Source organism: Dermacentor albipictus, chromosome 10 (genome assembly GCF_038994185.2).
Source record: "Dermacentor albipictus isolate Rhodes 1998 colony chromosome 10, USDA_Dalb.pri_finalv2, whole genome shotgun sequence".
Taxonomy (NCBI): Eukaryota; Metazoa; Arthropoda; class Arachnida; order Ixodida; family Ixodidae; genus Dermacentor; species Dermacentor albipictus.
This window is the reverse complement of record NC_091830.1, coordinates 13,055,618-13,071,466: the sequence shown is the minus strand read 5'-3', so window position 1 is coordinate 13,071,466 and position 15,849 is coordinate 13,055,618. Positions and strand designations below refer to the sequence as shown.

The 15,849-nt window shown below is 42.1% G+C and overlaps 1 protein-coding gene across 4 annotated transcripts in view; it reads left to right on the top strand.

The window, feature by feature from the left end:
• LOC135915812 (golgin subfamily B member 1-like) overlaps positions 1 to 15,849 on the top strand; it is a 50,006-nt gene extending 34,157 nt beyond the window's left edge. For 3 of the 4 annotated variants that reach the window (XM_065448960.1, XM_065448958.1, XM_065448957.1), the window contains 6 exons: positions 817 to 945; positions 4,079 to 4,128; positions 5,179 to 5,344; positions 7,116 to 7,173; positions 8,976 to 9,030; positions 14,791 to 15,849. In XM_065448960.1, the coding sequence (XP_065305032.1) occupies positions 817 to 945; positions 4,079 to 4,128; positions 5,179 to 5,344; positions 7,116 to 7,173; positions 8,976 to 9,030; positions 14,791 to 14,893 (561 nt within the window). In that variant the 3' untranslated portion in view covers positions 14,894 to 15,849. Of the gene's footprint in view, positions 1 to 816; positions 946 to 4,078; positions 4,129 to 5,178; positions 5,345 to 7,115; positions 7,174 to 8,975; positions 9,031 to 11,634; positions 11,691 to 14,790 lie in introns of all 4 variants that reach the window. The other variant, XM_065448959.1, reaches the window with a different exon arrangement.

Here is a 15,849-nt window from a genome sequence, read left to right as displayed (position 1 = left end):
GTGATCATCGAAGTAGGAAACAAAAATGGCTGCCTCCGGAAGTGGTGCACGCGCTTCGAAAAATCACAGATCTTTGTGATTCGGCTGCATCTATGGCTCATTTTATTTATGGATCGAGAAGCAGCTTGTCTGAGGATGCTGCTTCTTCGTCGCACTTAGAGACTGAGAGTGACGATGATACAAAGCAGCCCGGAACATCTACGACTGCAGCCCGGCATGCCCAACTGTAGTTCTTGCAGTTTAACTTTTGTTGTAGAATACCTGTTCAATAAAAATTTTCATTTTTTTATGTATAGTGCCTATTAGACGGCAATACATTTCTTGTATCATAATTTTTGTTACATATTTTTCTTAGTAGATATAAGCGTGCGTGCTTATACAAGCTTTGTTCATTCTTATCCCACAATCTTGAGTCTGGCAATTTATATATTTTTTATGGCATACATCTCATTAATAAAACATTTATATATGAAAAGTGCATTCGTTCTGCTTTTTGTTTATGTATTACATAAAATATTCAGTGCTGTAGCTTTTCAAAAAAAAAAAAAAGAGCTGGCCTACCCTTTAAAAACATCTATTTTCCTCATGGTAGGGAAAGAGTTGATGTTGGAACATTTGTTTGTTCGTTTTTTCACATCATCTCGCGTTATCACCCTTTGCTCATTGTACATTCTGTTGTTGGTGGAGCCACCGGTTACACAGCAGCTGCGAACGTTTCCAATTTCATCAGAATAAATCACTCACTCGCAATTGTAGTAGTTGCATTCTAAAAGTTTGGAAGTTCAGTAAGAGTTTCTACCTCTGTGCTCTTTTAAGGTGCTGGAAGAGAAAAGCGGCCTCAAGCAGCTCTTAGCCCACACGCAAGAGGTGCTGCGGCAGAGGGAGGCTCAGCTTCTGCGTCTACAAACACCACCATTGAGCAGGGACGGCGTTCACGTTATTGAGGTAAGCTGGAACTGTTGGACAGAAGGGCAAGAGATTGCACTCGAGAATAGCGTAGTGTCAGCACACTAAGCTGTAAGGGCCCCTCACCAGGCTTGAGCATTGCAAACAAGCAAACGTGGCGTATAGATAGTGCTGTGGGGTTCGTGGCTGCAAAATCTGAAACATCTGCGTGGTGGAAAAATAGCTGAAATTTGAAACGGAAGGCCACGAGACGGTCATGGTCCCATGCATCAAGGTGCCACATCAAGGTCCTTTGAGTGAGACAGTCAAGGTCCCACGCACAAATGCCTGTGTGCAAGACGCACTACCTGCAATATCACCAACCTAGGGCATGTGTCTTCAGTTAATCATCCAATACGGAAGAGTGCTGCCACTGGAAAAGTGTCATGCAGCAAAAAAGAAAAAAGAAAAGAAATAAAGGACATCTCTCGGCTCTGAAACTGGAGAAGGCAAGGAAGAAACATTGCTTGCATGTGCTAGCCAAGGTAAAGGGGGGAGAGTTTCTTTGTTCATGGCGCCCACCTGCTGGTGGCCATGGTACCAGGATCTTTCATTTTCTTCTATCTCTTCCAATAATGAGTCAATTTGAAAAAAAGGTATTTCAGTAAAACGCTCCCTAGACAGTGATTTACAACTTCCAATGCATAACAAAAATTTTCAATGGCATCCAGTGAGAAGCTTTTTCAGAGTGGTGAAAGTAGATAAAATTAATTCCTTGAAATAGCACTCTCTCCTAAATATGTTAATTAGTAATTGATATGCCAATCAGTTCTGCAGAAATTCATGCAATGGAGGCAGTTTTGCAATATGAAATAAATGGTCATCCTTCCATCTGTAGCATGAAGCTACAAAGGAAACCCATTCATGTTTACGGAAAGGCAGCTTCACAGTTAAAGAAATGTTTGTCGTGGTTCAGCGATCGAACCTGGGACCAATGCCTTGGGACAGTCTCTCTACCATCGTGAGCCAACCAGGACGCTAGCAGATCGCAGAGCAAGGGTGAAATAATTGATAACTCGAAGTGCAGGCTCAGTGTGACATGGCAGATGAGGGAAAATGTGATTGTAAAATGATAGTTGTGCATTCAGGACTTGCTGCATCATATTATTTGCTGTTTGCCTGATTTTCTGAATTCACTTTGTTTACAACACACTATTCGGGGGTCACCCATGCAAAAAGCTGTTGTAGAGAGCTTGACAGGGCCTGGGGTCTTACAGAGGGCAACAGGCAGTAGATTTCACCAAGTTCAAACAATCATAAATAAACACGGGCATTACGAAAAAGAAAATGAAATTACGTGAGAACAGGTACAGCATGCATCATGGGCAGTATATCAGAATTCACAAAGGCAGAAGAAAAATACACATGAAGCAGTCTTTGATAAAAACTACAATAAAGTAAAGCTTGACCTCGATGTAATGAAGTGGGTAAAATTGGCCATTTGCTTCGTCACATCGAAATTTCGTTGTATTGAAATTCGCCCTTTTATGTAAATAAGTACAGTCGCCGATCGATTTTTTCTTACAAGGAAAGAGGCCACAGAATTTTCCGAATTATCAGGCAGTCGAAAAAAGCAAATTTGAATGAGAAAACAACTTATTTTGATGAATTTGAGAGTCGGTGATGAATAATACGGTTTCATGCCACGTCGACAATATCTTCACATCAGCGGTATGAATTAAATGAAGCCAACCATGCTTTTGCCTGCGCTCTGCCCTCGCAGCTGATAGCAAATGCTTCGTCTGCCTTTTGCACCAACGAGTCACCGAAACTCGATATTACGCAAACTCCAATACTAAATGCACGGAAAGACAGCTAACATGATGCCACGCCGTATCGGCGTGCCCTCTCTTTGCACATGCGGCAGATTACAGCTAAAGCAGGGTGCACGACTTCGTTTGCGGTCAGCCGCGCTTACAGCCACGTGCCGCCATGGCCAAGACGGGTGCCCTAATTCACGAAGCCCCAACTTACCTCTCTAACCCCCCTACCCCCCCCCCCAGCCCTTGGGCGCTTGATCGCGTTATTGCGAGCGAGCTCCCCTCCCCCTCTTTCCCTTTGCTTACACTGGAAGGCGGCACACGTGAAGCCACCATCTTTCTTGTCTCCCCTTTGCACACTTTCACCACTTGCACCTAAAGCACAAAGTGTGTGGGCCGCGATAGGATGTTATCGCACTAGGACTTTATACCGAACATGATGCGACTCCACTTTGGCAGTCGCTCTTGTCGCGCCGCGCGTGATTTGATTTGAGAGGTGCGTTTGCAAGCAGCTGCTTGTAATTCAATCATTTGACTGTCTGCATCTGCGGAAGTTTCCATTTATTGTTGCGGCATTTCTGTTCGGCAGAAGCGAAATTTCGCTATATTGAAATCGCATACTAACACACTTTGCTATATTTAGCTTCCAAATACATGGTGTTCTATGGACAAGAGGTCATGAAAAGTTAAATACTTCGTTATATCGAGAACTTCATTATATTGAAGTTTGTTATATCGAGACTTAATTGTAATGCTATAAATTTAAACAGGTTGATGGTAGGAAGAAAAAAGAAGGTATGTAACAGTCAGAAAACAATGTTCATAGTTTCATCATGTAATCTCGTACTTCGATCTAAGCACGCTGAGTTGTGCATTAAAATTAATGTCGGTTAATGTCGGTAATGAAGGTTGGGAAGCATTGGTATGTGGTAGTCAAGACTAAACCTACCATAATTTTGGATTCTGTAGATATATACCATACTTGGAAATGATTGGCTTTCTTTCTTTTTAATTTTTTCTTCAGTATCGGTGTTCATCGGTTTCCCAGTGCAGTATAAGTATTACATGCCTATTCTATTCCTATGCCTATTACAGCGTGTACCAAAAATTTATTTTTGCCCACGTAAAATTTCTTTTTGCATTTTGTGCTTTCCTTGTTTCACTCTAATTGTTTTCAAACTCGGTCCTGAGTTCATTTGAAATTGCTACAGGAAAACAGATCCAGATAAAGCAAAACAAATCTGTTGAAAAAAAAAAATTTCAAAGTAATTTTCATGTTGCTAGTGAGCCAGTGACAGGTCTAAGATAGCACGAATAGAAGGAGCCATATCACCTGGTGTGCTTACGGCATCTTTGTGTCACTTCTTGTCTAGATTGAAAACTCGCAGCAACCTGCTGATGATGCTGCTGCTCTTCAACATAGGTAAGCGCAATATGGACCTTGATTCTTTTGCTAAGAATGAGATGCATTTTGCAGGCTGTTTATTAGTTCGGCTAATCTTGTGGGCTTGCCAGCAGCTTAGCTATTGCTGTTTGTAGACGTTGATGCTGATTAACACTAAGGGAGGATGAGCACATATACCAATATGAATGCTACTGGAGTCCTTATCGCAGTTGAAAAGCAGAAATATTTAACAAATGAAAGCTATAAACAAATCAGAACTGCACTTTTATAAAGCCGGCTAACAATGTCAGCGATGGTTTCAAAATCATTTTATTCATTGATAGACTGATTGAGTGATCCGCGAATCAGACTGCTTGATCGATCCATCAATTGATCTGTCAATTGGTTGTAACCAGTTTTAAAGCTGATTGATTAAGCTGTCAAAAACATGAATTTATAAACAGTAATCCAAGTAAGCTGTCAATTGTGTTTTCGGATGAAACTGGTGCAGGGTAGCATGCTCTGCAGTGCTCTCTCGTAGCTGAATTTAGGAAGTGATTGAGCATGGCCATCTGTGTGCAAATACTGCAATCACTTCTTTTGTGCATTGCTCTTGGAGACATTGGTGTGCCCTTAGTAGTTGAACAAATTGGAAATTGCAGATGACATGTGCCAATTACAACAGTAATCGCTGTGAGGTGTGTTTGAGCAAATTTAGTTTTTATTGGAACATGTTGCTGGATATATTAACGGGAAATTCCTTAAAGTAACTATCACTGTAAAATGTGTTTCAATGCTTGAGGAGGTTTCATTTATGTTGTGGCAGATTGTACGATGAAATTTTTGTAATAGCTGTCACTGTAAGTTGTGTTTAAGTTCTTGAGAAGATCCCTGGTTGAAGCAGATTGCAGGAGACGGTAGCTGGAAATTTCCTCTGACAACTATCAGTGTAAGATGTGTTTCAGTTCCTGAGCAGATTTCTTTTTCTTTAGGAGACGTTTCAGCAGGTGGAAACTGCGAAATTTTGTATATGATAGCTGTTCACTGCGAAATGCAAGTCCTTGAGCAGATCTGTCTCTGTTGAAACAGGCTGCGAGAGGTGGACCACGAGAGACAAGAACTCGAGCAGAGGGTGCAGGAGTTGGCCGAGCAATTACGCACCGAGCGCCAGCGACGCCGCCTGCTCGAGGGTGAAATGGAAGACATTGAGTGGGGCAAGGAGGCACTGCCCAGGCAACGGCTGGACGACGAATCGGTGAATTTGTTTGTCATGCACTGGTAGCCAGCTTACCCTGCACGCCTCTCCTTGTGAGCAGTCGACCACTCTTGCAAAGCTTGGCACGCACATTCACAGCATTGAAGGAGTGCACTAGTGCAAGTAGTATTAACAACTTTATGGTCCATTAGAAATGATGGGAGAGACGCCAGAAAAGCTGGACTAGCTGTTTTGTGGGTTCCGATGCCATCGACTATGTAAATAAAGACTTATTTATTAGTGATGCTTGAATATGGTCCCGCCTTCAAGAGACCAAACTACATTTGCAAATTTGGGTTACTGCTAACTAGTTGATAAAACATGATTATGGTGATTAAGAGGCAAACTACTTGGGCAATAAAAAGACCCTTCTGCCTTGCATTTCTGGTTTTGGTTTTGTAGTTACTATACGTATTGTTTCAATTACTTACTTTTTCTTCAAACATATCCTTATTACACGTTTTCGTACCACAACAAGTATGCCCAATAGAATTTTGTGGTATTCTCATCTCTTTCATTTTACAAGTCTAGTCAGCACCGTCTTGTTTTAAAAAAAATGGTATTTTCACTTTTTGTTTTTTATTGCATGCAGCATATACATAGTGTGGCTTGCACTCGATGTTCACACACAGAAGAGTAAATGCATAAGGATGTAATAAATACTGAAGAATGATATGTACAAATACATAAACAAGCTTAAAAGAATGCTGCCATACAGCAATGATTCTAAGTACCTCGACACTAGGCTATTGTGCTTGGCAGCTGAGGATTGGCAATGAGACCAGCTATACAACAGATTACCTGTGAAAATTGTACGCCCTTCCTCCTTTCTTCTGTCCCAGATGACTGTGCTTTTACTGAAGCCATTTTGATAGAAAGATTCACTGCATGTCATCACAGCCCCCGCCCAATTGGCATCAAAAGCAAATAATAAAAGAAAGCTAGGACAATGTATGGCCATTTATTGATTAATTAGGGCAGGGTGTGCCGATATTCAATAAAGCAGCAATTTTCCATAGCACCGTGAAAGGTACACGCAACAGAACATATGAACTGTACAAGAACATTGTGAACAAAGAAGGGCTTTATTCTTTGCTCTTGTGGAGTAACATCTAGCCTTGTCCCGTGGCGTCGCAAGGCTGGGATGTGCATCTTTGAAACTGTAAACCCATGAACCAGAAACTCTAGTGTCACTCATTTGCTGAGAAAACAACTCTGGCAGTTTTGGCTCTGCCTTCTGGGCTAACTGAGGTGTCAGTGTCAATAATAGATTGTACTAGTATTATGTTTTTATCTATACATGAAACTTCGCTTTTTTCACCCAAATAATATATTGTTGCCTTTTACATTTGGCTATCTCGTATTTTTTCTAACAGTTTTGGCAATCATGTCCAGTGAAAGTTCGCATGGTTGAGGAATCGTGAAGCGCAGAACTATTTTGTGCAATGTCATAAAAGAGGGGAAAAAGTTGTCATCCGTCCAACAGTAGCACAAAGCACTGAAGAAAATTTGTTTATCTTGAAAACCTGTATGCGTTTCCTTTGTAACTTTGTGAGGTGGACAATTTCTCTCTTATAATTGCATCAAATAGTTGCATGCTTTGTACTTAGTACATTTAGACACATTTGTGTCGAAACTTACTTCCTACATCTACTTTTAAATATAGTCAACGTATGCACGGAAGGCACATACCTGCAACGTATGACACATAACTGAGAGTAACTGTTCTCATCATATTGAGATGCTGATTTTCATTTTTTTTTTCTTTCAGCATCGCTTGTTGCTGCATGATGATGTGATCAAGATTCCGGCTACTGAGTACTCTATCAGTGAGTGTTAATACTGACTTTATTACCCACTGGCGCAGTCTTACCTCTGCGTGCTTGCATAAATGCAAGCTTTCCATGGTTATAGTTACTGCTTGGAAAAGATGAATATGTAGAATATTTTTTTGCAGTAGACATAGTATTGAGAGAAAATTGTGTATATAGGAAGAAATTTGAAGCAGTTTTGTAATGCAAGAGATTACTATATCTTTAAGATGTTATATGCTTCATGCTGAGATGTTTTACCTAGGCTTCCGGGCTTGTGGCGCCCCCTCTGCGCAACACTAACTTAATGAGAGAGGCAGAGCGTGACCTCGGAGATCTGCAGTGTGCTGACTGTCTCAGAGGATACATGCACAATATATAGTCAGTACACTGCTGATCTCAGAGGCTCAGGGGCACAAGACTGACACCTAAATAATGTATAGTGACCTGCTTTTTTATCAGCGAAGCATGGCCTTCGATACTGGTTTCCAGTACTACTTGCTGTGGAGTGGGATGTGGGCATCACAAGCAATTCAAATTCAAATTTTTTCTGTCTTGACTAACCAAGGAAGTAGCACTACCATATGTTGTATTGAACCATCAGAACCATAAAATGTGATCTCTCTGCAAAACTTCAGTGGAATCAAAGCAATGGTAAATGCTTATTTTTTCTTATTAGACAGTTTTAGTTTAGTGTGCGCTATACCATTGCGTACGCTATAAAATAGTGGGTTGTCACTGCACGTGCGCTGAACGCTAAACGACCCATAGTGTATAGCATACACACACTATTTCTCAGATTTAGCGTTAGCGTCTTTGCGTGGTTGGCGCAGTTTGCGTGAAACATGGCAGTGGTCCCGGCTGTCGCTTCGAATTGAATTTGGCGTTGCTTTTGTAAAATGCACTTCATTCGTAGCAAATGACTATGGAAACGGCTTTTGCTTAGTCTGAGGCCGCTTCGATGACAGAGTATTATGGATAGCCTTGTGGTGTTTTCGAGACTGCTTCTCGTTTCGAACGAGTTAAAGCCTAACGAAAGAAACATTTGAGATGTCAGTGCCACCTATCGCTACAGTTGGGAAATAGTCGCTACGACAGCATATGGCCTCTGAGATCCGAAGATCTCGCTGGCCAACTAAAGCTGTAAAAAATGTGCGCTGCTTAGCGTACGCTACATTATAGCGTATAGCGTATGCTATAAGTTATGTACGCTAAACTAAAACTGTCTATTAAGATAAAAACGCATGTCACCATACGTCTTACCTTTACAGATGTGTAAGATGTAACAGAGAGGTGCTGCCCTGAATGAAATATTAATGAAAAAGCTCAGACGGAAACGACCCAATCTTGGGTAATAGGTAATACCCACATTGCACACCTTAGAGGTATCTGCCCTCAAAGCAATAGAAACTAATCTTGAAGGCTATGCTTTCGTGCACTACTGGTGCTGGAAGTAATTGCGAGCGCTGCAGGCGATATCATGGCTACCATATTTTGAACACCATCTATTAATCAAGGGTGAACGTTTTCCCATCGATTACACCAGAAAAACTTCCTTTTTGATGAATACATAAAGTAGCAGAGCGTATACAAGCTGTATGGCAACATAACACCTATCTCAAATGCATTCTCTACCTAAACAAGAATCTCTTAGTAGGAAGCCATCATGGTAAAAACAAAGCATACGCATCAGCTTGATGCATAGTCTTGCCATTGTTTTGGCCACTTCTGTTCATAACTCTGGGCAGTGCCAAGTTGCCCAGAATGTGTGCTATACAGAAGGCTTGCCAAGTTACACCTGCTTCTCCTGTTCCTTTCAGCTCGCCAATTTATGTCACATGCATCCAAGCTTCGTAGGTGGTTCCAGGGAAGGCAGTAAGTAGAAGATGGCTCTAACTTGCTGTATTTCATTCTGAATCAGTCTAATGCATTGAGTACCAGGCGTTAATGCATTCGCTACAGCACCATATTTTGATGTCCAGATCCCCCTATGTCATGACCCATCATTGGGTCACACACGTCACATTCCGATAAGTGCGGCATGTTTGGCGAGTTGGTAAAGTTTCACAGTGATGGATAAGCAGCATGAAGAAAGACTTGGACTTCGAATAAAAATGGACATTATAAGCCCTGACTACAAACCAAAGTTCCGGGTTTGCAGTAGGAGCTTGTAACATCCATCTCTTTTCCAATCCCACATCGTTCTACGCATTTAAACCTGGACCCTAGGTTTGACGTCACCATTTGTCATGGTCATTTCCTAGTCCATGTCCTTCTTTGTGCTGTTTATCACTATACTACATCATATCCCGCAAGTGTGCTGTTAGTCAATGGTGGGTCACATGTCATATCTCTTAGGAACGTCATGACCCACCATTGGGGTCCCCCGTCACGTCCCCCAGATATGTTGTGACCCGCCGATGAGGGACGCTCTTTCAAAAGTTTTCTGGAGCTTTAAATCAAGAGCATCACTTTGCCACTACAGGAAAGCCCTGTACAGCGTCATGGTGCAAATAACTGTCGTGAACCACCTGTGACTCACTGAGTATGTTCAACAGGATAAACAGGCTAAGCATTGAACTGGTCAAACTGAACATGTTAAAAGGACATCAAGGGCAAAAATTAAGCCAAGTTGAGTCGATGATAAAGTGTTTTGAGGTAGCAGATGGGTCACTGTTGCCAAGAGCATAAGGTAAGAAAATAACACACACACGTAAACAATTAATAGGTGAGGAGCACCACTATGCTGCAGATGTGAATACTCCTCACACTGTATCAAGAGTAGCCAGCGATTTACAATGAAGAGGTGCAATTCAGTGCACTTGAAAAAGCAAGGACATAAATAGAATGTGCCTATTTTTGTTGGATTTTTCTGGCAAGGAGATCACAAATGCTGCCACTTGGTACCACGCCACCGGTGCTGGTTTCTAGGCTTGTGGTGCCCTATCTGCACCACATTTTGCTTTACTGAGAGAGGTGGCGCATCACTTCTGAGATCAGTATTGTATGATCTCGGGGTCTGCGAGATGTAAGATTGGCACTAGGTAATGTAACTAAATCTTTGCTTGTACCATTGAACTTTGTTATATAATGAAGTCCCATATGAGATAAGAATACCTTCGTTATATTCAATCTCTGTTATAAGTAAGTATTTGTGATGTACTGATCAGAAAATCTTAAAATATTATGTTATATCCAATAATTCGTTACAGCAAGGTTCAAAGTAATAACCACAGCGTTAACATGACAGACACAAGAACAGTGACAGAATGAAAGCTACACTCACGACTGGTTTAAACCAATCGTGATCGAGTAGCATAGGCCCTGTCACCTTTCCTGTGACGGCCATGTTAACACTGCGGTTATTGCATTGAGTATGAATCCAAGACAAATGTCAGCTAAGCCATCATTATATTGTGGTTGAAGTGTATTTTCATATAGTTTGAAGTAAAAGTGAGACCTTGAATGGCAGTTTTCTCCACTCTTAAGTTATGCGACCTGTTGGTGCAGAACAAACGCTGAAGTATTGCAACGAGCACTTTTTGTTGCACTTAACTTAATGCTGTGTTTATGGTGCCCTTTAATGAAACCTTTTCTTTGCTGTGCTGTCTTTTTCATTTATGCTGCCAGATGTATAGCTCAGGTTCATGTCTTTTGTTGCTTCACACATTTTTATTTTTTTGTGTGTGAGTTTGGTCCAAAGTACATTCATGGGGACTTCTTTGATGACCTCTAAGTGGTCAAAGTCTAGGATAGTTCAGCTTGATAATAGGAGTCTGTGGCAGCTTGCAATTTTTTAATGAAGTTCGTGACAGCTAACTGTTTGATAATGAGTCCATATCAGCTAGTCCGTGACTGCTAACAGTTTAATAACAGGAGGTCAAGACAGCTAACAGGTTCATAACAAGAATGTGACAACTAACAATTTGATGACAGGAGTCTGTGACAGTTAACAGACAAGTAATAGGAGTCCATGACAGCTAACAATTTGATAACAGTGGTCCGTGATAGCTAACAGTTTCATAACATGAGTCTGTGACAGCTAACGGTTTGATGATAAATGACTATGACAGTGAACAGTTTGATAAGAGCAGTTCATGACATCTAACAGCTTGATAATAAGAGTCTGCAACAGTGCAACAGTCTGCAACAATCAATGTAATGTCTGTGGAGTTGTTTCACTTGCACGTAAGCTATGCTGCAGCCATCATATTTTGTTAGGCTCCTTTTAAGCTCTTGTCCTTGTTTTTTTGTTTAGGAACTTCAATAAATGATGGTTAAAATGGTTTCAGAATAAACCAGACAGCGTGATAGGCTAGTGCAAGAGAGAGACAACCTAGAAAAAACGTTTGGAATTCCTGGTTTACGCTGCTTTCTTTTCTATGCTGCAACTTTTTCTTGAACTGTTGACTGCATTGGAGATTTCATTGCCATTTGTATGCAATTGTTTGACATGCACTGAGCCGACTGGTTTTTCAGGGACTCTTCAGGTCACAGTGTGCAACACATCTAAGAGCCTTTTTGAGGCCAGAGAGGTACCCACCCTTTATTTTTTTTTAGCAACTTCTTTCTTTTGCAACGTTCGCTCATTCATTCAGCACTCACGTTTGACAGGGAAAATTTAAAAGAAAATATCACTCAGAGTTACTATTCAGTATTGCTAATTTCTTGACCAAGGGCAAAGAGGCAAACAAATTAAGGAACTGTGTATGTCTTATGACTTCCTTTGCTTTTGTTTTCTTTTTTCGTCTTGAAAGACACTGTTTGAAGTAATTGCTGGCAGAAAATACTGAAAATGGCTTAAATGTAGAAACCCAAAGCACTGTTGTATAGACTGTTTGTCCTATTTTCGCTGACATTTACTGCATGCCAGATTGTGCCACCGAGGCCAGCCAGTAATGTTTATACCCACCATGGTGGGTTAGTGGCCGTGGTGTCGTGGGTTCAAGGTTGCCAGTGTGATTCCCGACCACCACAGCTGCATTTCGAAGGAGGCGAAATGGAAAGACCCTGTGTATTGGGTGCACGTTAAGAAGACCCAGCTGGTCTAAACTAATGTGAAGCCCTCCACTATGGTGTACATGTGTAGCTTCAGCGTGCTAAACGCCACAATTTAATGTAATTTTACACTGGCCTTCTGCTGCCGAGCATGAGGTTGTGGGTTCAATACCCGACCGCTGCCGCCTCCTCATACCGAAGTGGGCAGAATGCTTTTTCGAGTGGATGTTAAGAAATACCGGGTGGTTGACATAAATCCTTCCACTACGGCGTCCATTATAACTTGCGATGTAGTTACTGGATGTTGAACCGCAAGACGCAATTTATTGTAATTCATTTGTAATGTTTCTGTGCTTCATGTGTCAGTACAAAACACAATGCCCATACGCCGTGCCTTTTGCACAGCTGTCAAGTCTCAGTGTGGCAGTTCATACGCAGTAGCCACCACATCTAAAACTTCTGTTGTTCTTGTTTAGCCATGATGCTGTCATTTACGACCTTGAGCCGTGTTCTTTGAATGTTTTTGCCGTTCATTATGTGACTCCATGTGCACTCGTCCCCGCTGATTTCAGCCTTGTGTTCAGACCTCACTGCAAACTCTACACAGCCGTCGTAATGCACAGAATTTACTGTGCAGCATTGCAACAACAGCATGCAACTTCGCATAATCTGTCATACAGAATCTACTGAACAGAATCTGAACAGAACAGAATGTGAATACATCAGACCTGAATCTGAATACAGAACAGAATCTCAGAATCTGAATACAGAACAGAATCTGAGGAAAATAAGTGTACTTTTTTTGGCAGTCAGCCTTGGCAGGGGATAAGACACTGCAGTGACACTGCCGCTACTTGCCCTAAAATGCTGAGTTAGGACCTCTTGCAACAAGAGTTTTGCTCTAGGGGGTCATAGTTCAGCATTGCCCTTTTCAGTGGCTTTTTTACGTGGCTTGCAAAAAGCGCTGCCTGTATTTAATGAAATGGGAAGTTGCATGGCTAGTAAAATGTGGTTATAGGCATACAAGTGGCCCCTAAACACTGTTTACTGTAGACTTTATTCTTCGCTGACCATTCTGATGGCACTGTCAAAAGAAAGTTCTGCCGCAGCAATACAAGCAAGGTGCAATAACAGTGGCAGTAATACTAGTAATAGGGCATTAATAATAATATGACTACACTCTATGCTTTCCACTGATACTTCACATCAACCCTCACACACAACCGTGCATAGGCATGGGCTGACATAACATAATGATTCTGTTCAAATGCTATTCCTTTGTGCACTTTGTCATTGGTTGGAATGGCACTCTGCCCAGATTGAACAATCATGACTAATAGATGATACTAGAAATAATATCAAGCAAAACATTGTAGTACCAAGTCTAGCTTCTGCCAGCCTTACAACGTGGCATAAAGCCAGGTTTCTATTTTTTTTTTTTTACCGTGACACTTTTTTTTTGTCTTGACCGAACAAAAACACTAGCCAGGAATATACTAATGTTGGAGCACTTGAAGCGATGTATTAACATAGCACAAAATTACCATCATGTCCCAGCAGAGGGTAACATTGTAATAAATGAGCAGGTTGTAAATGGCCAAACTGGACTGTGTAGGCAGTTTCAAACCATCACATTTTTTTCACTGATCACTAATTAACTGACTGATTGTGCTATTATGACACCAGTACATGTGCACATGCTAAGAGGATATGTAATGCATGGCAATCTAGTTGAATCTCCAGGTGACAAGAGTTAGGGACTACCTCAAGTCAAGCAGAATGAAGACACTATGCGTGTTAATGTCCTGTAAAACTGCTTCACAACTGTTAGTGAAAAATTCAGTCAAGAGAAGGCAGCAATGTACAGGCGCCGACAAAAGTGGTATACTCCACGCAGTCCGCACAGCGGGAGCCAGAGCAGCGACACACTGCATTGCCATGCTGTCTACAGGCGGCCTCTGGGATCGAGACAGCCACTGGGTGCCTTTTATTATTGGCAGACATGATCCCGGATGCTGCCTGTAGATGGCGTTGCGATGCAGTTTGCCGTTTCTCCGGCTCCTAGTGCATGGACTGCGTGGAGTATACCACTTTTGTCGGCACCTGTACGTCACCCAACATCCATGGTCACTTCCTGTGGCCGCCATCTTTGCCGTTCTAGTGAAAGGTCATCATTTCTTTTCCAAAGTCTCAAGGCTGCAAGTCTACCTACAGTCGCAACAGTTCCATGTGCAGTGTTCCCTTTGAAATTGCTAGTTCCCGCAATTTGTTGCAGTCAGTCAGATGCCAGTGTTGCGTCATTAACGGCAACGTCCTTGGCCACGAGTGTGCTCGGGCTTGCAAATGAAGATCTCGTTTGATCTTGTGTGCTTCCAAAAATGTGCTAGGCCTTGATGCCTATTTAGGGAATCATGGTCAGGGGTTGTACACAATCCGTCGGCCTACTCACCCACTCGAACTTAAGGTCAAACCTGTTTAGGGGCCCTTAAGAGATTGAGAAAGCGCTTCACAGAAAATATGCTTTCCACTTTAAGCAAATTGCACGAGCAGCAGGCCACTGTCACTGGCTGAAGTCAGCATGGGGTCGTGCATCTTGGCGTCGTCTTAACCCGGGGCCTCGACTTGCTTGCATTGCAGACGGAACTGCCGGCTCGCGATTCGAAGACGCAAGTACGGCCAGATCACACTGGGCCTCTACCTGGTGCTGATTCACATTGTACTCCTCGCGTACCTCTTGTGAAAACATCGTGACAGACACCGATCATCGGTTGCACAACAGTAAACATTGGTCAGCATGAAATCGCACAAGCCCAAAAAGGACAGTACAGCAGCAATGGACTGTTGTGCTTAAGCAAATCTACACGCACAGAAGTGTGATGAACTCTAAGAGCCTGATTAACATCTGTGCAAATGGGCTATGCCGGAAATGTTGCAAGCTTTTTGTGGCTTAGCAAGCAGGTGGACTAATGACGAGTTCACAGTCATCATTCTTTTGTGTGTTGATGCTGTGTGATCCCTCTGCATTTTGTGGTGACTGCGAGGATGGACTGCAGCGTTTTGCTTTTGGACATGTGCATGCCACTAGCTACTTCATGTGAAACGTTGGCTTCATCTACCATACTTGCATATTCAAAGTGGTGCTGTGGTCCTGTGTTGAATCAGCGTACGTCCAGAGAGCAAAGAAAGTACTGCCACATTTGTTAAACCAAGAAGCTGACTGTGTTACCCGGTTTGTCACTATAGACAGAGAGTGGTGGTCAGCCACAAAATGTTAGGCTTTGTCGCAGTGCACGAGAGCTGTGAATCTCGTACTCATGTTGTAATAGGCGCACTGTTCCGTGTTGCATTCTGTGTTACAGATGAACATGCATTTCTTCTGTGATGATCCACTAGTTCGTCGCTTTCACATTTTTTTACTCAGACTGCTCACTAAAGCTGCCAATGTTTGCACATTTTTCTGATGAGCCACAATGAAAGTTTTTCCAAGAGTATGCAGTAATGGTGTTGCTTAAATCATGGCAACGAAAGAGGTAGCAAGGCTATTAGTTTTTGCATTGCAGCAGTGATTTGTGTGCGTTGCAGCAGAATCGTGCTTTATGTAAGCATGGGACCAGGTAGGCTGATGTACATTTTAGGGCAAGGTAAATAAATAATTGTGTACAGTGTCATTGAATGAAATGGCTTTAGCATCTTCAA